Raw genomic sequence first — 24,252 nt, 5'->3', positions numbered from 1 at the left:
TTAGGACTGCCCACCAGTGGTGGGAGGGGCCAAAGTCGGCAAGAGGCAGGGCCAAAGGTATTGGGAGCCACACCTTCCCTCCCTCCGTGTCCCATTTTGCTTTTTTCCTTGACTGCCATGTTGTACAGACAGAAATAGGCTTTGCACCACTCAGGACATAGCGAGTGGAGGACTCACAGCTGTTCAAGGTGGGATGAGGCCAAGGGGGGCATGTCTAGAATTTGGAAAAAAAAATCCATCAATAATTTCCTGGTTTTGTTCTTTATTTGATGTGTTTTCTATCAGTACAAGCTGCACAATGACTGCTTTCCAGTGGCTGCATTATATCCATTATATTCTTCTGTTTCTTTTCTACATATATTTATAGGCTCACCAGGTGCCAGAGGAGATGCAGGAGACCCAGGGAAACCTGGTCCTGTGGGAATGAAAGGTCTGGCAGGTGACAGAGGTGAAGCCGGTTTCTTTGGAACTAAAGGCAAGGCTGGTGAGCCTGGTCTCCCTGGGCTGGATGGAATGCACGGTCTTCCAGGTGTAAAAGGTACAACAACAAAACAATTCTGAGCCCAGAATTACATGAGCAGTTGCTCCCAGAGTAATACATAATACATCTTGTGCAAAGTATTTATAGATTCAAGAGATGCGGTAATGCAAGTGGGGAAGCCACTGGTTGCGTGCAGGCTCTTTACTCCAAAAGCTCCCGGGGACTTTTCCATCTGCAGTACAACATTAGGTGCTGCTTTTGATGTTTAAAGCCCTGAACAGTTTGGGACCAGTTACCTGAAGTTATGCTTGGTCTCTCTTTTTTAAAAAATACATTTTTATTGAGTTTTACATAACAAATTTAAATTCAAACAAAACATCCCCATCATCATTTAGGATTCCCTGAATCCTTCGACTCCCCTCCCCTCTTCCATGGTTACCATTACCAGTCTTCCAAATGTCATATAGTTGAAAGGTATATTCTCTTTCAGATTGGTGTCTAAATCGCCAAATGTCAATTTTAAGTTCTCTACCATATTAAAGAAAGTGACAGGTAGTTTGCCTTCTTTTGAATTGTCCTGTCAATTTAAATCACCCATTAATATTATCTTTTGAGCCATAAACTCATACGACGTTTCTTTCAGTTCTTTTTTTAAAAAAATCCAATTTTTAATCATTTGGCGAATAGATTCCATTATCACAAAAATAATAATTGCCACGTAAGGTTATTTCTATTGCTATCATCCTTCCATTCTCATCTTTAAATAACTTTTTCGGGTTATATTTATTTTTAGCATAAATTACCACCCCTCTTTTTTGTCTAATATTATAAAGTCCATCCCCAATCGTTTATTTATCAAGACTCTTCTGTGTCTTCTTGCTACATGTGTTTCTTGCAAGCATATTATGTCCAAATTCTCTTTTTGTAATACATGTTCTATTTTATTCCCTTTTATTATTTAGCCCGCTAACATTCCAAGTTAAAAATTTCAAATTCATTTTTCTCTTTTATTTATATATTTTATAATTAAAAAGGTCAAATTAAATGTGGTGTTGTTTATCTTCTTCTTCTTCTGACAGATCTTTCCCCCCTTCTGCACCTACTGCTTCAGGCTTTTTTTCCTCCAAGGTTTTTTTTTAATATTTTCTCCAAAATTTCTCCATATCTTGTACATTTTTGTATCTTTGCTTTTTCCCTTTATATGTAAACGAGACACCCTCAGGGACCTCCCATCTATATGGAATGTTATGGTTTCTCCTTTTTTAAAGCAATATATTCGGGATTTCTTTAAGGATTATGATGTTATTTTAATCATCAGGCAATCCATGGTAGTGTTTTTTGTTTGTTTTTTGCAAAACTTTATTTTACTCTAAAGGCTTTGTCAATCAATTGGTCCAATCCCTCTTCTTCTACCTCCAGCCAACTAGCCAGTCCCATTATGATTTTCTCTCTTTCGTCTTCCTCTGCCTCCTCAGGGATCCCTCTGAGGTGTATAGCTTGTTCCTTCTGCTGCATTTCCAGAACCACCATTGAGTCCCATGTTGCTTCCTGTGCCTTCACTAATTCTGTTGTTTCCTCTCCTGTTCCATTTTCAGCTCTCTTCCTTCTGCTTGAGTCTTTTTTGTTGTTTCCTCTAAGCCCTGTGTTTTTCCCCTCAACTCTTGCATGGATTTTTCCAAATCTGATGTTTTAGTTGTAAATTCTTTAACCTGTACCGTTAGCCCTCCACAGTCTTGGTGTTCTGTTCTGTTTTCCCAGTCATTTTCTCCAATTTATCTGCATTCTCTCTTAAGTCTTTTTTTCAGATCCATTAATATATCTGCTATATCTACCTTAGGTTCCATCTCTAGGGAGGATCCCCTTCTTGTTTGTGTGGTAGTTATACTTCCAGCCACCAACAGTTGTTTTTGATGCAATATTTTAAAGATTGTAACATTTATTCACCAATCCCACTTATATAATTCATCTCCAATCTTCTATATTTCCCATTCCTTAAATATTCCTTAAATATTACTCCTTCTCTGATAAAAATAAAAATAATTCCTTCCTCCTGCAGTTGTTTCTTTTTGCCACGAGGTGTCCTTTCTTCTCTCTCTTCCCCACCCCTTCCTATCTTCCCCCTCCAACTCCTCTCTATTTTCCCTTTCCTTTCTATTTTAACTTGTTTGGTCTACTCATTGTTGCCTGCTGATAAGGTGAGTTCTCAAAGCAAGGCCATCTTTTCAAAACAAATCTCTCTACTTCTCTACAACTCCTTGCACCATTGTATTTTTGTAATCCACAAAAAAATGGGGGGACTGACAAAAGGGGGGGAGAGAGAAAAAGTAAATCCAAATTAATGATATTCTTCAGCATTTTTCATAAAGCCAATCCAACTTTGCAAGGCAACCCACAGGCATAGTTTTAGGCAAAAATAAAAAAGAAAGAACAAAGTTCCGTCTATTTCTCTTCCCCCTCCCTTAGAAAATGGGGGGAGAAGATAGTAGGAACAAATAAAGCCCAGTCTTCTTTGACTTATTCTAAAGTCTAATCCAAATTGTTATCCAACAGTCTAAAAAAAAACCTTCAGTTACAAAATTAACAATGATAATAGTAAAAAAGTGTTTTCAGAAAAGGAAAAAACCAATAAAATAGAAAGTGTCAGTCCAGACACACAGGTTTCAATTGTTTCAATTATTTCACCCACCAAAAGAAGTCAGATCCGCCAACTACCTCGGTTTACGAACTTAATCCGTGTTCTTAAACCGAAACCATTCTTAAACCAAGGTGCGCTTTCCCTACTGAGGCCTCCTGCCGCTGGTGCCCTTCCAACGGTCGGATTCCATTCTTAGACTGAGGTAAAGTTCGCAAACTGGGACACTACTTCCGGTTTTGTGGAGTTTGTAAACCAAATTGTTCTTAAACAGAGCTGTTCTTAAACCGAGGTACCACTTTATTTCTCCCAGAGTCCAAAATAAAAATTAAATTAATATAAAGAAATATCTTGTTTCAATTGCTTTTTCCACCAGAAAGACCAGTTCTAGGAACGAAAGTAACCATATACGTCCCCCCTTCCTATTGGAATCGGGGGTGGGGTTCAAATTCCAATTTTCTTTAGTTCACTGCTTATAGAGTTTGCCCAAGTTTTTTTTAGCAGGAAAGTGTCCCCAAGCAGAGTAGAGCAAGCCATGACCAGGGCGGACTTCCTTTCTTTCACCCCGTCACTATGCAAAATCGTCCTAATTATCTTATTCAATCAATTTTAAAGTTCTCTTGCTTTGCATTAATTGAAAAAGTTACCACGTCAAAGGCTGGGGGCTTCTTGTCGGGAGTTTGCTGTAGATAGCCATGCTTTCAGCGCAATCCTGCCCCTCCCCCGTTCCTTTTGGAGCTTCAGGAATGACAGGAGAGCTCATAATTTTGCGCTGCCAATACAAGCACCCAAAATTCCCCTTTGGGTTTCTTCTGGGGGTGCACAGCGCCCTTGTGCTTCCCCCTATACCTCTCAATGATCAAGCCTCTCTCAAGGATCGTGCTCCGTGGCCACATCCCTCCCTCCCACTTCCCTGGCCCTGGAGCTCTTCTTCAGAGGCCCTTCTTCAGATGTGATGCCATGGGTAGCTGTTAGCATTGACACATTCCCAATCACACAGGACATGCTAACATGCATGTAAACATATGCTCTCTATAAAAATGTGTTTCCTAAAATCTTGGGCCTAAAGTCATAGTGCACTACAGTCAGGCCATTGGTATCTCTAGCTGCTGGGTAGACCAGGGGTTGACTCAGCATACAGTCTCCCTCTGCATTATCTGTCCTGATTGGCAGTGGCTGCCTTGCATTTTCTGGCAGGAGTCCTTCCTGCAACATGTGGGGCCTTCAGCATGCAGGGCAGGTGCCTTACTTATTGCTTACTTTTGCATTTGTATTTTAAAATGAAAATGAAAAACAAAAAGTTTAAATTTAGAACCTTAGAACAAAGTAGAACCTTAGAACAAAGAATTTAATCTCCATTTCAATGAACAGGAACAGTTTTCTTTTATGTTTTCCACCAACAGGTGCTAAAGGGTCCTCTGGAATTGGAGGTTTCAAAGGTGCGATGGGCGTCAGAGGGCGACTAGGGCAGAATGGAATCAAAGGAGAGCCTGGCTTCACTGGCCTGCCAGGGATTCGAGGTTTACCTGGGGACTCGGGATTGAAAGGTATTGCCCTTCATATTGTGAAGTATTGCTTGTCTTTCAGTGTACGTGAGACACAATGGCAAAGCAGTTTGAAAGAAAGGTTATTAAATATAATTGTTCTCTTTATACAAAAAATTCTCTTGGCAGCTTTAATCTCACAGCTTACTGTGTTTTCAGTCTATTGCTGGCTTTTGCTGGTAATTAATCAGGGTGTTCATCAAGCAGGGAAGGTTTATTACTGCCTTAGTTTCCAGAGGGACTTGCTTTCAGCAGCATCAGTCAGCAGAAAGGCCCCTGGCTGCTCTCTCCTAACAAAATCTCAGGACTATGATTGGAAAGGGAGTAGCTGCTGGGCTGCACTCTTTATTGCTACATTCTCATATACTTTTTTGAGAACATTTATTTAAATAATTTATGTAGGGTTTTTTAAATAAAAAAATTCCACACTTCCTGCAAGGAGTGATTTTCTACTCACTGTATGGTTTTTGTTATTGTTACTGTATTTTATTCTGTATATTCTGTTGTAAGGCATCCTTAGTACACAGGTTTGAAGATGTAAATAATAAAGCAGGGGTCCCCAAACTAAGGCCCGGGGGCCGGATGTAGCCCAATCGCCTTCTAAATCCGGCCCGCAGATGGCCCGGGAATCAGCATGTTTTTACATGAGTAGAATGTGTCCTTTTATTTAAAATGCATCTCTGGGTTATTTGTGGGGCATAGGAATTCATTCATATATATTTTCAAAATATAGTCCGGCCCCCCCCACAAGGTCTGAGGGACAGTGGACCGGCCCCCTGCTGAAAAAGTTTGCTGACCCCTGTAGTAAAGTATTAGTATTATTTCCTGCTCACATTTTATCCACGCAACTCTGTGAGGTTAGGCTGAAAGAGACCAAGATTCCCCAGAGAGTTTCATGGTTGAGTAGGGATTTGAACCGAGGTCTCCTTAATTCCAATACAACCATCTCACCACTATTCCACACTGGGAGACATGAGAAGGGCTGATCACAATCACTTCATAAAAAAGGAGACACTTAAGGAGACAAAGCATTCTTACCTTTCCGTTCCTCCCAAATGTGTTGCCTTTAAATTGTAAGGATGGATCAATGCTGTAAACCAGGCATGTCCAAAGTCCATTTTCTCTGTCCCCTGTTCATTCCTAAAAAAAAAAAAGCTCAACAATTTTGGGGTAAAACCCTAAAAAACCAAAAAATCTCAACAACTTCAACCCTAAAGAAAGCTTTGGTTGACCCTCACACGTGTTCACTTCATCAAATCTGGCCCTCTTTGAAAAAAGTTTGGGGACTCCTGCAAACAGTTTTCTATATTGACATGGCAATCTGGATATATAATGTATTCTCTCTCCATAGGTGACCGTGGTGAACGTGGCCCACCAGGATCACCCCCTAAAATAGTGCCAAGTATGATGCTTGATGTGAAAGGCGAAAAGGGAATTGAAGGAGAAAGTGGGGCCCAAGGGAGCTTTGGTTTCAAAGGTAAGGAGCAATGCCATATTCAGAAAAGGAGTAGAATATATTACAAACTGGTGTTACAGCATTTGAACATTTGTCACATGAAGCAAATGAGAATTTAATCTTTATTTACAAACATTTCATTCTGTATTACAAAATGCACACATTCTAAAGCCCTTATTCAGATTATAAATAATAGAAAATGACCACAAAATGATATAGAAATATATATACCCCTAACAATGCAATTTTTAGTGGTAGTTAATTAGGAGAATGCAGCCGAGGGCTTCATTCCCCATAATGAATACTTCAGGCAGCTGAAACCAACATTTGCTCTCCTGAAGTTCAGCTAGTTGCCAGGTTCAGCCTAACTTAACATTTTGAACTGTGTTTCCTACAGGCACAAAAGGAGCACTAGGCTACCCTGGGCAGACAGGAAGGCCAGGTTCACCTGGCTTTCCAGGTTATGAAAAAGGTCAAAAAGGTGACTATGGAATTAAAGGAACAAAAGGCATACCAGGATATATAGGTGTTTCAGGAGGTCGTGGTATTTCTGGTTTCCCTGGAGCAACGGGAAGGAGGGTGAGCAGATATTGTTGTTTGACTCAAACTACCAAGTTTTGTTTTCTCTGGTATGTTTACTCTAGTAGTTTGAAAAGCAAAATACCAGAACCTCAAAAACCAAATCCTGTGATTTCATCAAAAGCAGACTAGATTATTCAATGCATGCAAATTATGCATTTGATTCCTTTATTTCGGGTGTAATGGGGGCTCCAGCCTGCAGGCCTAATTGAGTCTAGCAAGAGCCCTAACTAGGTCCATGAGGACATTTTCCAAAAGCCATGCTCACCTGCCTGACACTTGACATATATGACAACAGGTCTGGGGCAGGTAAAGACGCTGGGCAGGATTCAGGTAATGAGTCCTGTCAGCATCCTGCATGAGGAGCTCTTTTGCACAGTGAGATTTTCCTCCTCTCTTCCCCTTGTGCACCCATGAAATTGGCTCAGAAGGGGGTCAAGAGAACTCAGGGGCATAAGAGTAGAGATAGTTCCATCTGGCAAACCACAAGGCTTTCCTTGACAAAACACCAGTAATTGCCTTGGCATTAAATTTAATTCTCTCCATAGTTCCCTGCTGAGAGGAGGGTTTGCAGATATTGCCAATCAGTACCCCCTGTGCTTTGATTTCAGACTGCCCTGGCAAAGGAAAGCATATCACCCAGTGTCATTGTGGTGTCATGTTTGACACCCATTCAAAATGGCCCACTGGAGTTGGGGGGGGTGTTTGTATCCAGCCCAGCAAGCAGATATAGTCCCCCACCCTTGAGTTATTTTTTAGTTTAAATAAAGTTGATTTCAGGTGCACACTCTGTTCAACAAGAGTACATTCAAGATTTATGACAGAAAAACAAATTCAGATAGTTGAGGAGGAAGTCCAGAGAGAATGAGAACTTTGGTTAATATTCTGATTAAAAGTTTGATGTTCTTTTTATCTATGTGACAGGGGGAAAAGGGAATTCCAGGGATTGATGGTATTTTTGGCAAAAGTGGCCAGCCTGGGGAAATTGGTGAGTCCATTTATATTCTGTACATCTAAACTATGTGTATGTAAAACACACACACACACACAGAGAGAGAGAGAGAGAGAGAGAGAGAGAGAGAGAGAGAGAGAGAGACTTGTTTATAAAATGAAAGGCTAGTGACCCAGTCCACTACAAGGAAAGATTTCTCTCATTTTTGTGAGTCACTGATCTTGACTTCTCAGATCTTTTCATTCTTTTGATGAAGTCAAAATGGAAGTATATATAGTCTTGTTGAATTGTAGAGAAAATAATACAGGCAACCACCCTCCACCCCACCCCCCATTTAAGTGGGTGTAACGTTCTGAGGCACTGTGCACATCAGTGAAATTGTGTATATTTGAAACCCCATTGAAAAGGCCTGCAAACACCCTGTTCCGACCCTTTTGTGGCTTTTTGGGTCACTTATGGGTTCAGCGTGATGGGTGGGTAGGTGGTTGTGCATATACCAAAAACATGTAAATGGAGGAGTTTACAATTATCACATTAAAAGATGTTCAACAGATGATCTTGATATATATACTTGGTATATATAAATCTCTGTGTGTATTATCTCAATTTTCTGCCTCTTACAGGTGATTGGGGAGATACTATAAACTTGCCAGGAAGAGCAGGTTCAAAAGGAGATGCTGGCATAACTGGAGCCACAGGTATTTTGCATGTTGTATAAAAGGAGATATTGTCTACGGTATATTGATAAATATCCATTGGTAAAAGCTCAAATATAAACAGGTTCCAACATGGCAACAATTTCACCAAGATAACAACATTAACAGGAAACTTGTAAAGAAGGGAAAATTAACTACCACAGTGTGTCTTATTTAAAAAAAAATCAATACAATATACTGGTTATAGGGTATGGATAAAAAATTCTGCGCAGAGTGCTGGTTAATTGTAAGGTTTTGACCATTTCTATTTTCAAGTTAAACTTTTTAGCACAGTAAGGAGTGAACAGAAATATAACAGCATTTGAGTTGTTTCTTATAAATTCAGAAATCATCTAATTCAAAAATTGTTTTAAAAAGATAAAAGGATAAATTTAAAAATCTGTTTTCCAAGGATATGGTTTAGCAATACATGCATACAGTATAAGGGTGGGAAACCGTACATATTTCTCTTTGTTTTTTGCAGGGCTAGAAGGAGCCAAAGGAGGAAAAGGTGATGCTGGAGATCCAGGTTTTCCTGGCCTTGAGGGCATGAGGGGCTCCCCAGGCTCCCCTGGATTGCAAGGGCAAAGAGGTGGGATTCCCTGTTTTGTATACAATGTGCTTATATAAAACACTTTTTAAAAAAATACACTAAAAGTGAATAACAAAGTGTTGATTAAAAATACAGCAAAGTAAAAGCAATACTGGATACTGAATGCTTTTTCATTATAGACTTTAAAACAGATGTTGATACTTGATGCATATTCTGAAGTTTAAAGCAGTCCATTTGGCTATGAGGGCATTTTTTTAACCCCTGTTTTGCTTTCACCAGTGTTTTTTTTCCCTTTCTTTTCTAAAAAAATGTTTAGGGTCACTCTCATTTTCCTACCCATATTGAAATACTGCCTCTCAATGAAGCCAAACTTAGATTCACGAAATGTTTAGGGGCATGTGTACCCCTTCGTCCCCCCAGAACAAAAAGCACTGGCTTTCACTATAAGCAGAGCAATCCCAGCTCAGCCCTTGTGGTGACCAGAGCAATCAAGCGACTGCTGCAGCCACAGGGCGGAAGATAATGGTGGGGGGGTTGTACTGTACTAGCTCTAAACAGGGGCAGCAGAGGGGCCCACATTGGATACCTCTTCAGAAAATGGACCAGCTATGGACCCAGTGGCTCCACTACCAGACCCCAAACAACTGCCTGGATGCCTCGGAACGGTGGGAGGCACCAACTAGGGAACCCCCAGGTTCTGTAAACACAATTCTTTGTACAATTCCACCATACGTGGAAGAAATCTCCCTTACCTATGGTTACTGCTTCCTTTTTTCATAGACTTCATATAATTTCCAATCAGCTGTAGGCCATTTTAAAACAAAGTTCTATAAGAGATAAGACAACCCAGAATAAAGAGCCTTCATTAAAAGGAAAAAGATGTTTGTACCAATATATTTACCACTTGCAGGTTTTAATTACTCAAGGGATCTCATTGCAGCAGAGGGGGAAATCACAACTATATTTATGTATGGTGATATTTTCTACATAGACTTCAAAAAAGTTTCAGCTTTCTGATGCACAGTATATTGCTGGAGATACAAACAATATCTCACACATTATAGACATATTTAGTGGGACTGCAACGTAAGAAAGCAGTATTGGATTAATGTAATATTATATAAGAAATTGCAGGATTTAAATTAACTATAGAACCTACAGTTATGCTTTAAGGGAGATTTGACTGATGAAGAGTCCTATTTATTAAATCTTAAAATGATTTGTATAAGATATTTTTAGTCAAATACAGGCCAAATCAGATTTTTTCACATCAGATCATTAAGAGTTTTAGAATAGTTCACTCTTGTAAGAAATCCAATACAGTGGTACCTCTACTTACAAATGACTCTACTTAAGAAATTTTCTACTTACGAAGAGAAAAAAATAGTAACAAATAGCGGCGCGCTTACAAAATTTTCAACATCCGAATGGCCTCGCTGCCCTGTGCTTGCCGCCGCTACTGGATCGGACCCTCGCTGCCACCTCTCCCGGTGGGGTGATGGGAGTTGCAGTCCTGGCGACGTCGGAGGCCGATCCAGGGCACCCGCGGGCGGCCGTGTAGGACTTGGGCTCATGCGGGCAGCGGTGGCGATGTGGATCCTCTCCCGGCGGGGCCAGCAGTACCGGGTGGGCGCCTCGGCCGGGGCGGCGAGGGGCAGAGGGCGCTTCCTCCGCATGGCGGCTCCAGCTGCGCTCTGAGCGGAGAAGCCGAGGGCAGGAGAGGCGGCCATGGCGCCCTCGACGGGCTCTTCGGCGCCCGGCCCCATGTGGTGCTGCCTGCGCTGGGCCTGCTGCGGAGACACTGGCGGAGGACACATCGCCCTCAAGGAGATGCTGCTCGTGCAGCTGAACACGCACAGGATGGGTAAGCGGAGGTGGGCGAAGGGGCTCCGGAGCACGAAGAAAGAAGCCGCGCAGCTGTGGCGGGCGAGGAAGGACCCGTCGCCGTGGACTTGCGGTGGCGGCAAGGGCCCGATCCTGCAAGGCCGGCAGAAGGCCGGCCTCGCAGCGGCGGCAGTGAGCGCGGGGCAGCGAGGGAGGTGAGGGTCCGGAACGAATTAATCCGTTCCCAATGCATTCCTATGGGAAACCACGTTTCAATTTACGAATGTTTCTACATACAAATGTACATTTGGAACGGATTAAATTCGTAAGTAGAGGTTCCACTGTATCACTTTCACCACCATTTGACTTATATTGTAACAATTCAAAGGTTGCTTAGTGATGGTTCTCTACTTGTTCTACAGGATTCCCAGGCCAGGTTGGTGAACAAGGTTTATCTGGAGATCCAGGATTTCCTGGATCAGCAGGTGAAAAAGGAAGTTCTGGGTGGATTGGGCTTCCAGGAAGTAAAGGTAAATTATATTCATCCTAGTTGTCAGTAACACATCATTGTATATTTTAGACTTAAGGAGAAGTTATGTGCTCTTGTCTTGCCTATTTCCAGCACATGCTAGTAATACTTTCTTTGATGTTCTAATACACAAGTTTTAAATTAGAGTTAATCTACACATTATGAAAAAGACACATTTCTGTCTCTTTAAATGACTTTCTGACAGCAACCTTTCTGCTAATTGTCCTGCAAACAGACATATCTTGGCACAAGTTTGTAGAAGCAACTTGGCAAACTGTCAGAGATATATTTCACCAAACTACTGAGCCAGTAATATAACAAGACAGGGGTCTGTCCTCTCCCCCATGCTTCATCTATATGAAGCCACTGGGAGAGATCATCAGGGGGTTTGGGCTGGGTGTCCATCAATATGCGGATGATACCCAGCTCTGCCTCTCTTTCAAATCAGAACCAGTGAAGGCGGTGAAGGTGTGAGTGCCTAGAGGCGGTTGAAGGATGGATGGTGGCTAATGGATTGAGGTTGAATCCTAACAAGACAGAAGTACTGTTTGTGGGGGACAGGAGGCGGGCTGGCGTAGAGGACTCCCTGGTCCTGAATGGGGTAACTGTACCCCTGAAGGACCAGGTGTGCAGCCTGAGAGTCACTTTGGACTCACAGCTGTCCATGGAGGCGCAGGTCAATTCTGTGTCCAGGGCAGCTGTCTATCAGCTCCATCTGGTACGCAGGCTGAGACTCTACCTGCCCGCGGACTGTCTCGCCAGAGTGGTGCATGCTCTAGTTATCTCCTGCTTGGACTACTGCAATGCGCTCTACGTGGGGCTACCTTTGAAGGTGACCCGGAAACTACAACTAATCCAGAATGCGGCAGCTAGACTGGTGACTGAGAGCAGCCGCTGAGACCATATAGCACCGGTCCTGAAAGATCTACATTGGCTCCCAGTACGTTTCCGAGTGTTGGTGCTGACCTTTAAAGCCCTAAACAGCCTCGGTCCTGTATACCTGAAGGAGCGTCTCCACCCCCATTGTTCTGCCCGGACACTGAGCACTGAGGTCCAGCGCCGAGGGCCTTCTGGCGGTTCCCTCACTGTGAGAAGCAAAGCTACAGAGAACCAGGCAGAGGGCTTTCTCGGTAGTGGCGCCCACCCTGTGGAATGCCCTCCCATCAGAGATCAAAGAGATAAACAACTACAGTGGCTAGACAAATTTATTTCGTTCCAGGACTCAATTCGTCCTACGAAAAACTCGTCTAGAAAGTCCTGGTTTCCCATAGGAATGCATTGAAACTTAATCAATGCGTTCCTATGGGCTCCGGGGGACTGCCAGCTGGCTCGGGGACTTCCAGCTGCTCTGGCGCTGCTATATCGTGGGGGTGTGTGCTTCCCGCTTCTCAGGAATGTGATGGAAGGAGGAGAGGGGATAATATTCCCTGAATTTAGAAGAACAAAAGATGAAAACATGCAGCAAAGTAAAGTGTGGAAATATAGGCTATTAGACCTTTAAAATATCCCATTTTATGTCATTTACAAAGCCCCCCACTTCCCTTAGCATAGAAAGAGACATTTGGTAAGTTAAAAATGGTTTACTTAAAAACACATCATAGATCAGTTTCACTGGCTTTTCCATACAGCAGTAAGAGTTCCTATATTATTTGTATAGAAGCACAAAGGTGGGTTTCTTAAGCCATGCCATCTAAGCTTGGAGCATTTAGCTTAGACATCCTTACTGGAAGGTTCACCTGGTGGGAAGAAGCGAGGATGAAAAGTTTGGTAACTCTTCCTTCCAAGGCGAGGGAGTGCAGCCTAGATAAGCCTGGCAGGATATATAACCCTTCATAAGTTAAGTGAAGTCAGAGGCGTAGCGTGGGGGGTGCAGGGGGGGCCGGAGCCCCGGGCGCACATCTGGGGAGGGCGCGCTCGCACTCGCAGCTCTCTGCCCCTACCGTAGCGCTGAGCCCAGGGGCTCTCTTGATAACAGCAGCACTGCCTCTTCCTCGCGTTCCGAATAGCCGCGTAGGGAAAACCATTCAGAAGCCGCCCCCCACCCAAGCCAGGGACGAGCGGCTTCAGTCGCCACTACTGCGCAGTCTCGCTGCGAGCCGCGCAGGCCCAGTAGCGCCGAGGTGCTGCCTATCTCTCTCCTCAGTGCCGCTTAGTCAGTCGACCCGAGCGGTTGAGGCGGCCGAGGGAAGCCTCCGCTCCGCTCGCCTGAGGGGGTGGAAGCACTGCGGGCGGGGGTGCACGCCATGGAGCCGCGGGCCTGGCCTGGGCTGCGAACGGCGGGTGGTGGCAGTGGAGGCAACAGCGGAGGAGGCCCTTGAAGGCAGGGAGGAGGAGGACGTGGCGGCAGCGGCGGGAGCCTCCGAGGAAATGGCCACCGAGCCCCCGCGCTGTGCGGCGAGCAGGGAGCCCGAGCGGCTTCTTCGGGGAGCCAAGGCGGACGTGCCTCCGGGCTCCTCGGCGGCGGCGGAGGGAGGAGGGAGGAGCGCCTGGCTGCTCAACGGCTGCGTGCCGCTGTCGCACCAGGTGGCCGGGCACATGTACGGCAAGGATACATGTAGCTCCAAAACAATGTCATGATTCAGGTTAAACTGGTAGAGGGTGATTTGCCCAAGGCTGTGCAATAAATTTTGAAACTGAGCGGGAATAATGAAAGTGGGTCTTACACATGTTCAAGCTCAACACGTAAATATTCATCCCCATCATATTTTTGCATATGCATCTTTATATTTTTATAAGATGCAATTATTCATTTTTATAACATTGTTTACCCATGTAAATAAGATAGTTACAAAAGCATAAGTTCAAATGAAACAACTGAAAGCAAGGATTTCACAAGAACACTGGTTTTCTCCTGAAAGGAGAGGATTTTTAAGTGAGAACATAGATTGTTTAGCTGCAATTTTCATGATTAACCTTCCTCACTGACTTCTGCTTAAGCCAACATCCTTCTAAGGTCATAGTGTGTGTCTCTTCTCTAGGGAGGGGGGGGGGACCATGATTGAGAGGTATCCCTGTTGCAGTCAACCTCAGGAATAACAAATTTGCATGGATTATAAGAAGTTGAAGTTCAGGGCTCTGACATGTACATGGTAGTGGATACAGAATTTAGCTTCCAGATTTTTTTTAAAAGTGTTTCTAGCCCTTGTTGACTACAAATATAGGTATGAAAATGAATGGTTAATGCCTTATGGAATCTCAGAACCTAAAGTGGTGACGGAATGATATTTAAAACAAGAAAATAAGCAACTCTCCTACACTTGCATAACTCACACAGATCACAAGATATTTGTGTGTGTGTGTGTGATGCAGATTTGGGGTCACCTTGGAGCAGATTTTCAGGGTTTATTTTTTAAGTGCAGAGTGCTTACAGCCCTCCTTATGTTAGTGTAACTGCATTTTATTCCATCTGATGTATTTTTCTGTTCTCCCAACTCCTCCTGCTGAAATTTAGATTATAAGCTCCTTGATTTTGTATTGTTACTGTGGAGTGTCATGTATATTAGAGTTCTGTGAATGAAAGATATTTTTTAAACACTTTGCATATTCATAAGGTGAGATCTACTATGTCATTCTATATTATATTTATACTTTACTTACTTCCACAGGTTATCTTGGGATATAAAAATATCAATGGCTTTTTAAGTATTGGCTATATTTCCTCCAGTATCAGAGCTAGTATGTATGCTTCTGAATGCCAGCTGGGTATAATAATAGGATTGAATCATAGAATCATAAAATTGTAGAGTTGGAAGATAGTGCTACTGCAGTCATGTCCTACTCATGGGCTTTGCATAGGCATCTGGTAGTCACTGTGGGAAGCATAATGCTGAACTGGAGTCCTTTGATCTGATCCAGCAGGGCTCTATATATGGTTTCCATACATAAAATCATAGAATCATAGCTGCCAAGTTTTCCCTTTTCTCGTGAGGAAGCCTATTCAGCATAAGGGAAAATCCCTTAAAAAAAGGGATAACTTGGCAGCTATGCATAGAATCACAAATACAAAAAAGTAAACATGACAGCCTATATATTCCACTATTAATCAGTGGAGCACATTAAAACACCCTTTTAAGTTCCCCAGTTAAAATTTGTTGTAGTAAAACTTTGCTTTTGAAAAATAAACAAACTTGGGCTGAAGTGTCTTTCATGAGCAAATAATTATGAAGTATTGCGGTCATCACTGAGAAGATCTTACTTCTCTTATCACTGTCCCAGCTTCTTACCTTAAATTGCATTTGGGCCATTCCATTGTCACGGGTGGGACACTTGGAGAAGGACAAAGATAATGAATGTGGAGAATGTGTAATGCATGTTCGCACTCAATAAAGTGTTTGAAAATAAACTTGTATTTAGATGCATTTTACTTTAATTACATCAGTATTTTCATACATGTGCTTAGGGGGTAAGGGTTTCTTTAACTAATCTAGTGGAAGAGACTCGAGTGCTAAAATCCACGGGTTAGGGGGCGCAAATTACTTGCCTTGCCCCGGGTGCTGACAACCCACGCTACGCCACTGAGTGAAGTGTCTTGGTTACATGAGGTTGTACAGTTAACAATGTAGTTCCATCTTTTTGAAATATTTGTTATGATCTTATTGCTAAAATGCTGCTGCTGTATAAAATCAATTTAAATGTTTTCTCAGAGTCAGTGAATCAGACAGACTAAAAACTTGTAAAGACTCACTTTAGCCTCCAGGATGGTTTGGTTTTGACCAGTCAGAAATTTGTTTTTAAAAAGCAACAGCCAAACTGTCATTCATGAGCTACTGTATAAAGCACTCAAGTTTTAAATTTGAGGTAAAACATTTCATCTGAAGCAGAAATACTTTAATTGCTTCATCCTAGTGAGCACAATTGTTTAAAGTAATTGCAGCAAGCTTTTCTGATACAGCAATCAGTCCAAAGCAAATGGCTCACATGAAGATGTTTCATTTCAAAAACTGCAGTGCCTCCAGACAAATCTGTAACGTTTGGTAAATCACATTGAAGAATAACAAATAATGAGTGGCTTTTTGGCAGGCGCTGCTGGCACCAGAGGAATCACTGGATTACATGGTTTGCCAAGTACCAAGGGCTTTCCAGGATCACCAGGTATGTTCACATTATGTTGACGGTTAATGAGGTTGGCTATCTTGCATTGTAGGTTAATTGGGGAGTCTTTCTAAACATTTCAGCTTTCCACACAGGATGCATAGGATAGTTTAAAACAGGCATCCCCAAACTTCGGCCCTCCAGATTTTTTGGACTATCGTTCCCATCATCCCTGACCACTGGTCCTGTTAGCTAGGGATCATGGGAGTTGTAGGCCAAAACATCTGGAGGCAGGGGCGTTGCTAGCCGCTCCGTCACCCGGGGCAGCAAATGTGGAGGCACCCCCGGGGGCGGGGCACCGCTCCGCAGCATCATGACGTCACGGCGCATACATCATGACGTGCGGACGTGACGCCACCTCGCTGACCCGCCCCTCGACTCCGCCCTGGCGCGCACCGCAGCAGGAAGGGAGAGCACGCATTGGCTGAGTAAGCCAAGCCCTGCAGTGCCTAGCAATGTTTTTGCCGGGCGGCTCCCGGGACCAGCTTGCTCCCTCGGCCAACGCGCGCTTTCCCTTCCTGCTACAGCACGCACTCTCCCTGGGTGGAGTTGAGGGGCGGGCCAGCAAGGCGATGCTTGAGGCTGGTGTGACGCCCCTCCTTGCTTTTTGGGATCGGCTGAGTCGCTGATCGTGGGGGCGGGGCCCCGGTGAGTGTCTGTCACCCCCTCCAGGGCAGTGCCTGGGGTGGCCCGCCCCCCTGTAGCGATGGCCCTGTCTGGAGGGCCACAGTTTGGGGATGCCTGGTTTAAAATGAAAATTGCTAAGATGCCCATTTCCAGGTCTGGAAAAGTGATATTAATTTATCTAAGTTTTTGTACAACAGGTCCAGATGGATATGGCCCGCCAGGTTTCCCAGGTATTTGGGGTGACAAAGGTACTGTAGGAGAGCCAAGCCCAATTGAAGGCAGCAGAGGAGTTCCTGGTTCGAAAGGAGAAAGAGGAGATCCAGGTCAGTCCTTGGTTCACTGGTTTCATACATGGCACCACCAATTAGCAAAATATATTTAACAAATTATAGGTTTCATTTAAGAAAGTACTCTCATGGCAAATTAGTGTGTGAAAAGGGTAGAGGCACATGGAAGTCAGAATGTGTGGCTCTCTGCCTGGCTGGCAGAGTCCAGAGGAATGCAGGGCAAGACGTTTGGCACCAGCTTGGCTGCAGGAGCTGCCAGAAGGAGGCGCACCAGGGCCCCCTCAACCGCCTTAGGGACTCCCCTCCAGGAGAAGGGGGGAGGGCAGAGCAAAGCAAAGGGCCAAGGCAAGGAGTAGGAATGCAGAGGGATAAAAATGCTTCCTAACAACTGATTTAAAACCGAATGCTCAATTTATCCCTGTAATCTGAAAATGTGAACCCCTGAATTTTAAATATATTTATAATATTAATTTATAGTTATTAAAGAAAATATTGTTATCAAGATTGGTAATCCTACATCACTTGCTACCATTATATTATTTGGCATCCCACAAAGTTACATGCAGGTTCCGCTTTCCGAACACAAGGCATTCCTAGGAAATTGTTTGTTAAGCAAGCGTTCACATAACAAGCTGATTATTTCCATTATTTCCTATGGGAAGGAACACTTCTAATCTGTGATTTGTCTGATGTCTCTCTTTCGCTGCATTGTTTCTGCCCACACAGCTGCTGCCGACCAGTAAAATACCAACGGGTAAGGGAGTGGGCAAACTCTGTCTGTTCAAGTATCAACTGAATCATGCTTTGGTATAATTGTGTTTGGAGAGGTCTTTGTGTTTGGGCTAAAGAGTGTTCTGATAGCAAGACCTGCATGTATAGTAATCTCATGTGGAAGAAACAATATGTTTTGCGTCACCTCCAGATATGGTGAAACTTAATTTCTTTTTTTATTTTTTCTTTCTTTTTATTTTTTATTAACTACTTTATTGACACTTATGCGTCATACAAATAAACAATAAATAAAACGAGCATATAATACCTGTCACAGTGGCCGGATGGGGCTACTTCAGAGTAACGACTCTACACCGCTCTGCATTTTATCTTTTTATTGGTGCTGCGTATTTACAGTGCTGAAGGTGGAGCTATTTACAGAGACACATCTTCTCAGCTTGAATCAGTACCTCCGAATGGCGTTTGGCGCGTCTTGCGCCAGCATAACAACTTGGGGAGACCCATCCTCTTCCCCCGACGCTTTCTGCGAAGTTCCGGAGTTGGGGGGATGGGTCTGCCCCCCTTTCTTCCTCCTTCCTGTCCCACCTGAGACGATGGCTCTTCTACCCTGCCAGAGCCTTGGATCCCGCCGTGCTCTGGGCTGGGCTGGAACTCAGGAGGGGAGGGGCTTTGCGATATCCCTTGCCCCTCACAATACCAAACCAGAAAAAAGCAAAAAAGACACACAATCATGATAACAAAAACTGCAGACAAGAGTATAGGTGAAACTTAATTTCTTGTGATGGAAAGCAGCCACAATGACAGCATTGTTAAAAACAAACAACATAGTCTCAGAATTTCTGAAAATATTTAACAAAGGGTGCGCTTCAGCTTCCCTGTGCATCAATCTCCAGGAGTAACTCTTTGAATTCTGACTGGCAGGACAGAGAGGCTCACCCGGCAGCCCTGGACCTGAGGGAAGACCAGGCCTTCCTGGGGTTTCAAACATATCTGGAGCACCTGGCGATGAGGGATCACCAGGTTTGGATGGTGTGCCAGGTAAACACAATCCCACTACTTTCAGTTGATACAGAGATCTTTTAGTGGTGATTTATCTTGATGTTTTGCCACCTAGTGTTCCCTTGGTCAAAATGAATATTTTTCTTTTTCTTTTTGTCTTTTAGCATTGTGGCTTCAACATTAGGTCTCTACTGAGCACTATGCTTTTCCGGTGCTGGGGGGCACCCACTGTTGGATAAGCAGGGTTTGTTTAGAAGTTTGCTACCTTTAGACGGTTTGGGCTTGCTGATCGGAAGGTCAGCAGTTCCAATTTGTGGAACGGAGTGAACTCCTGTTGCTCTGTCCCAGCTCCTGCCAACTTAGCAGTTCAAAAGCAGGCCGGTGCAGGAGATGAATAGGAACTGCTGTGGTGGGAAGGTAAAGGACGTTTCCATGCACTTTGGCTTCCGTCATAGTTCTCCGTTGTGCCAGAAGTGGTTTAGTCATGCTGGCCACATGTCGTCTGTTGATAAACGCCGGCTCCCTTGGCCTGAAGTGAGATGATTGTCACACCCCATAGTCACCTTTGACTGGACTTAACCGTCCGGGGTCCTTTACCTTTACCTTTTACCTTAAGCGGTTTGTGTATCTCTTGTAGGAAGACAATATGTTTTCTTTTGACAGGGTTCCCTAGCCCCCTCGTGTTTAATGCTACTGCTTCTCTGATTTGTAAGGTGTTTCCTTGCCACCCCACCTGGGCCGCTCTGGGTTGCACCGACAGAGTATGGTGGGGAGGGGAGAGAGAGAGAGAGATCAGAGTTAGAAATGGAGGTGGAAGATGGATTACAGAGAGCAGCATATATCTGGTTATATAGCTACTTGTGGCGAGTAGCGGGGACCATGTGGCTTCTAACTGGTTTGTCCTGGGTCTCAGCAGATGGACTGGGTGCTTATGCATAGAATGAGTTTATGGACAATTTTGCCATAGGTGTCTGTTTTGTAACTTCTGCCTATGTTTACACATTTGTCATGTATACAGTGGTGTTCCTCCCTCTGGTGGAAGGCTGTTCTGTGAGCAGGATACAAATTTATGATGCCCCTTCCCTTCTGCAGCCCCTCCCCTTCCAGAGGGCACATCAATCATGGGTCGAACAATCCATCATTCCCTGCAGGAAGGCTTTTTCCTTATGCAGCATTTGCTAGTCTCTGGGTCTAGACTAGGTTTGGGGGTGTTCTTCCCCAATGAGGAGTCTCTGGAGGGAACAAAGAGAGACTCCTTTTTTTCTTTATTTGAGTTGTATGAGCTACGTATATGCAAAGATGTATTGATACATCCAATACATGGTTGTATGGGTTTTGGATAAATTGATATTAAGACAACAGTTTGATACCAATGAAAGGCTTAGTCTTAGGAACAAGTTTTGGTTCAGGGCACAAGTCTTGGCCTGATGAAAAAATCATATATATATTTTATTCCATTTATTGGGTTGCCCCAGCCACTCTGAGCAAAGCAGAAGCTTCAGAGACACTGTATTCAGAAGGCACTATCAGAAGGAATACAGGGAATAACCAGATGCACAAACGTAGACATAGAATTTTAGCATTGGAAGCTACCCCAAGGAAAAGCTTTTTGTCTGGAAATGTGATATAAACTGCTCTCCCACTATCAGAAATGCAGAGCTTGTCCGCCTTTTCCTTTTGCTCATTGACACAGATGCTGCAGGTAGGCTGCACCTTCCATTTAATTCAGCTCTACATTAACTTGCTACAATCAGGAGAAGACAGCCCCCCCAAGATGTTGCCTAAGTGGTCTTTCAGTCCAAGTTTTAAGCTTTGTGTATATATTATAGGCTACCCAGGACCACCAGGACCACCAGGAATAGCTGCTCCGCCTGGAAGCAAAGGAGAAGTGGGGCAGATCGGCATAATTGGAGAAGATGGTTCAAAAGGATTTAGAGGAGACCATGGCCCAGATGGGAGACCTGGAATTCCAGGGTTCCCTGGGGCAAAAGGTATGATGGCAGAACCTAGTATTAAGAGCAGCTACCGAAACAGATTAAGCAGACATGCAGTAACACCATACCATTGTTTTGCCTTGAAGGATATAAAGGGGAACAAGGAGTCATGGGCTTTGTTGGCATATTGGGAATGCCTGGTGACTTTGGCCCCACTGGACCCAAAGGAGACCGAGGATTTCCTGGTGAGTAACTATTTCTACTATGCCAGTTCATGCAGTTATTATAAATCTTCAAAAGCTATTGCATTTTATAGACCAAAACACAGCACAGACCGCTGGGCTTTCACCTCACACCACATTTCTCCTACAAATCTCAGCAGAAATTTGAAGGTGAAACATGAGAGGGGAATTTGAAAGCTAGGGATCATGGGAGGTGTAGGCCAAAAACATCTGGAGGGCCGAGTTTGAGGAAGCCTGACATAGATTCTGGTTTAAAGGCCTCCTACTTACTCTGCTGGACTTCTTGGACTTCCATGTCTAAGTCTGCCATGACACCACCACTGCTTCTAACCAGTGCTAGAAACTGAGATATGAAAGCTAGGAGCTAAATGGCACTTTAAACCTAAGGTATGGGCACAACAACAGAATGTCTAGGCATACTTTTTTATAACAAGAATACAAAGCTGAAAATGAATGAACTACAGCTAAAGTATTGTGTTCATTTTTCACATGGTCTACCCCCCTAATATTCTTCAGAGGGTCTCTTCTCCAGTGTTCAGAGAGTAGCTGGAAGTGAGGAGGCAGAAAACGGTCCTCCTTTCCTTCCACTCTGCAGTTTTAATCTGAAATCTTAGCACAGTACTGCGCCCAGAGCTCAGAAACTGCTTGCGCTGATGAAATTCCCTGTCACAAAATGCGTCTAGAACAATGGGAGTTTCAAACACTGCTTTCGAACATGAGCAATAAGCTCCTGGGTCAACTAACGAGAAAGAGCGCCAAGGCAAGTGGAATATTCTGTCTGTTACTTTGTTGTGCATTTTTAACTTTCAGGATTTCAGGGACCTCCAGGTTCCCCTGGACCACCTCCTGTCCTTCCTAAACTGGTTTCAGAACAAGGGATCTCCGGTGCTCCTGGAAACAGAGGGCTTCCTGGCACGTTGGGTGAGATGGGTCCTCAAGGCCCACCAGGATCTCCAGGTAGGAACATGGATATGCAAAATGGCCTTAGTGAGCCCAATCCTGTTTTGCATATAACATTTTCTCCCAATAAATTGGAATTTTAATGAAGAAGGCTCATGCAGTGATTCTCCAAATCAGGTCAGGGGCTCACAGAAATTTAGTTGGTGACTTTGGGGAACCTAACTGAAAACTCCCCATGAATGTACAACTCTGTACCAATACGTTTCATATTTCTGCCACTTTGGAATCATTCCAGAAGTACTTCCCTGAAGGGGAAAAACCATTATGTGATCATTGCCCCCATATGACTCAAGCTAGTGTTGTTTTGCTGGCATGCCAAGCTTCAGAAATGATGCTCAGTACTTTCTGACCTGTCCTTCTGAGCTTTAGACAAAAAAAAACACATTCAATCTTTTCTTATTTCTCCAGATCCCATTCTGGCACAGCTATGTCGCCTGTCCCTGTCCCTGATAAGACTGAAATCTGTAGGCAATTCCACCCTCATTCAAACCATGTATGCCATAATTGCAGTCAGAGGTATTTGCCTTCAGTGCACTGCTCTTGTTGATGACAAAGAGGCCTCAATAGGATGGTTTCCTCTTCCTTCAAATAATGTGTGCCTCTTCCATCCTTATTCAACCATTTCTGCATGCAAGCCGCATTGCATTGTTCCTTCATAAAAACATGACTGTCTGGACTTCATATCTGCACATCTAGTATTCAGAGAGCTTGAATGAACTCTGTTCCCTCTGACATCTTTAATCCAACATGGTATGGATTATGATTCTGTTTAAATTTACTTTCAAGGTTCTAGAGGCCCCATGGGTAAGCAAGGGCTGCAAGGAAGAGGGGGGATACCTGCAGCTCCAGGCTTCCGAGGTGACCAAGGGAGAACAGGACTGCAGGGCCCAGGGGGCTTGGAAGGTAAGTACTGGTCCTGGAACTCCCCACCCCCACCCCCTTTCTTATCCACTAGGGTTTTCGCTCACTTGAAAATAAATCTACATCAACAAATTATATGAGTTTTCAGCATAATATTATGCATGTTTACTCAGAAGTTATTCCCAGGTAAGTGGCACTGGATTGCAGCCTTAATTGTTAACCAAATCTGCATAAATTTATTTCCATATGAGGGGGAAACAGTCATTCTAAATTTTTTAAAAAGTTCACTTTGTTAGTAGTCGTTGCAGCAGGGCATCATTTTGGAAGAGGGGTCCCACCTTCTCTCCTAAACAAACGGGGGACCCATTTTCAGTTTGTAGCTTTAGAAGTACCTGGATTTAAGAATAAACCCCAAACAAATGCATTTCAGATTATCCTGCAGTGCCTGGCTCACAGTTCCCATTCCCTCCCCGAAAAGAAACACAAAGTGGTGAACTCCTTTGTTGTCAACCTCATTTAGGGACAACTCCAGCATGGGAGACCACAATACATGCAGTGAAGTTCTTGTGCTTTGCAATAGAATTGGATAGGGTAACAGGGTAGAATGAAATCAAAATGTAACTTGTTGACATGGAGCTGTGGGAGATATAGCCCCCCCTTCCCCCGCCAAAACTGTCACACTTCAGTTCAAAGTTGTGACAGGAAAGTAAGAGTAATTCTGCTACTGCTCCCCACTTAAACTCCCTGCATATGGAAAACTTGGAAGATGATAAGAGCTACTGGCATGAGAATATTCAGCCACACAGCACCCAGCATTACAGGCCAAAAGGGTAGAAGAGGGGGCTTCCGGTTCGTCGCGCTCCGAAGTCCCTGGCCTCGCGGAGGGGGGGGAAGTCCGCAGAGCGAGCGGACTCCCCGTAGAAACACCGGGTAGAGCGTCCCGGTGACTTATTCACCCAGCGGCTGCTCCGTTTTGCGAATCCTCCGCTGCCCGAGAGCTCAGTAGAGCGATCGAGAGCCAGCGGAGTGGAATCGCGGGAGCCATTTTGGGTTACATCTTACCTCCTAGAAGCGAAGCTCCGAGTCCTTACCCGGCAAGCGGCGGATTCTTCCAAGAAAATAAAAGATTTTTAGAAAGTAAGTGAAATTTCCATTTGGACTTTAAAAAATTTAATCTGGAAAATAGGGAGAGATTTTAAAAAACGGAAGTCGATCTCTTCCTAATGGCTAATCGGGAGGCGCATTAAATATTCCCAAGCCGAAGGGGAAAAGTT

The 24,252-nt window shown here is 43.9% G+C and overlaps 1 protein-coding gene across 2 annotated transcripts in view; it reads left to right on the top strand.

Annotated features, from left to right (window-relative positions):
- The window catches only part of COL4A2 (collagen type IV alpha 2 chain), a 145,815-nt gene that overhangs the window by 110,758 nt on the left and 10,805 nt on the right, over positions 1-24,252 (top strand). For both annotated transcript variants that reach the window (XM_060272358.1, XM_035110370.2), the window contains 15 exons: positions 368-538; positions 4,517-4,660; positions 6,009-6,134; positions 6,511-6,692; positions 7,617-7,680; positions 8,268-8,342; positions 8,824-8,931; positions 11,139-11,246; positions 16,265-16,336; positions 17,161-17,286; positions 18,904-19,020; positions 20,811-20,972; positions 21,062-21,160; positions 21,968-22,114; positions 22,904-23,020. In XM_060272358.1, the coding sequence (XP_060128341.1) occupies positions 368-538; positions 4,517-4,660; positions 6,009-6,134; positions 6,511-6,692; positions 7,617-7,680; positions 8,268-8,342; positions 8,824-8,931; positions 11,139-11,246; positions 16,265-16,336; positions 17,161-17,286; positions 18,904-19,020; positions 20,811-20,972; positions 21,062-21,160; positions 21,968-22,114; positions 22,904-23,020 (1,818 nt within the window). The remainder of the gene's footprint in view (positions 1-367; positions 539-4,516; positions 4,661-6,008; positions 6,135-6,510; positions 6,693-7,616; positions 7,681-8,267; positions 8,343-8,823; positions 8,932-11,138; positions 11,247-16,264; positions 16,337-17,160; positions 17,287-18,903; positions 19,021-20,810; positions 20,973-21,061; positions 21,161-21,967; positions 22,115-22,903; positions 23,021-24,252) is intronic.

This window comes from Zootoca vivipara, chromosome 3 (assembly GCF_963506605.1).
Source record: "Zootoca vivipara chromosome 3, rZooViv1.1, whole genome shotgun sequence".
Classification (NCBI taxonomy): domain Eukaryota; kingdom Metazoa; phylum Chordata; class Lepidosauria; order Squamata; family Lacertidae; genus Zootoca; species Zootoca vivipara.
Note: the sequence above shows the minus strand (reverse complement) of the source record. Positions and strands in the feature narration are given on the sequence as shown.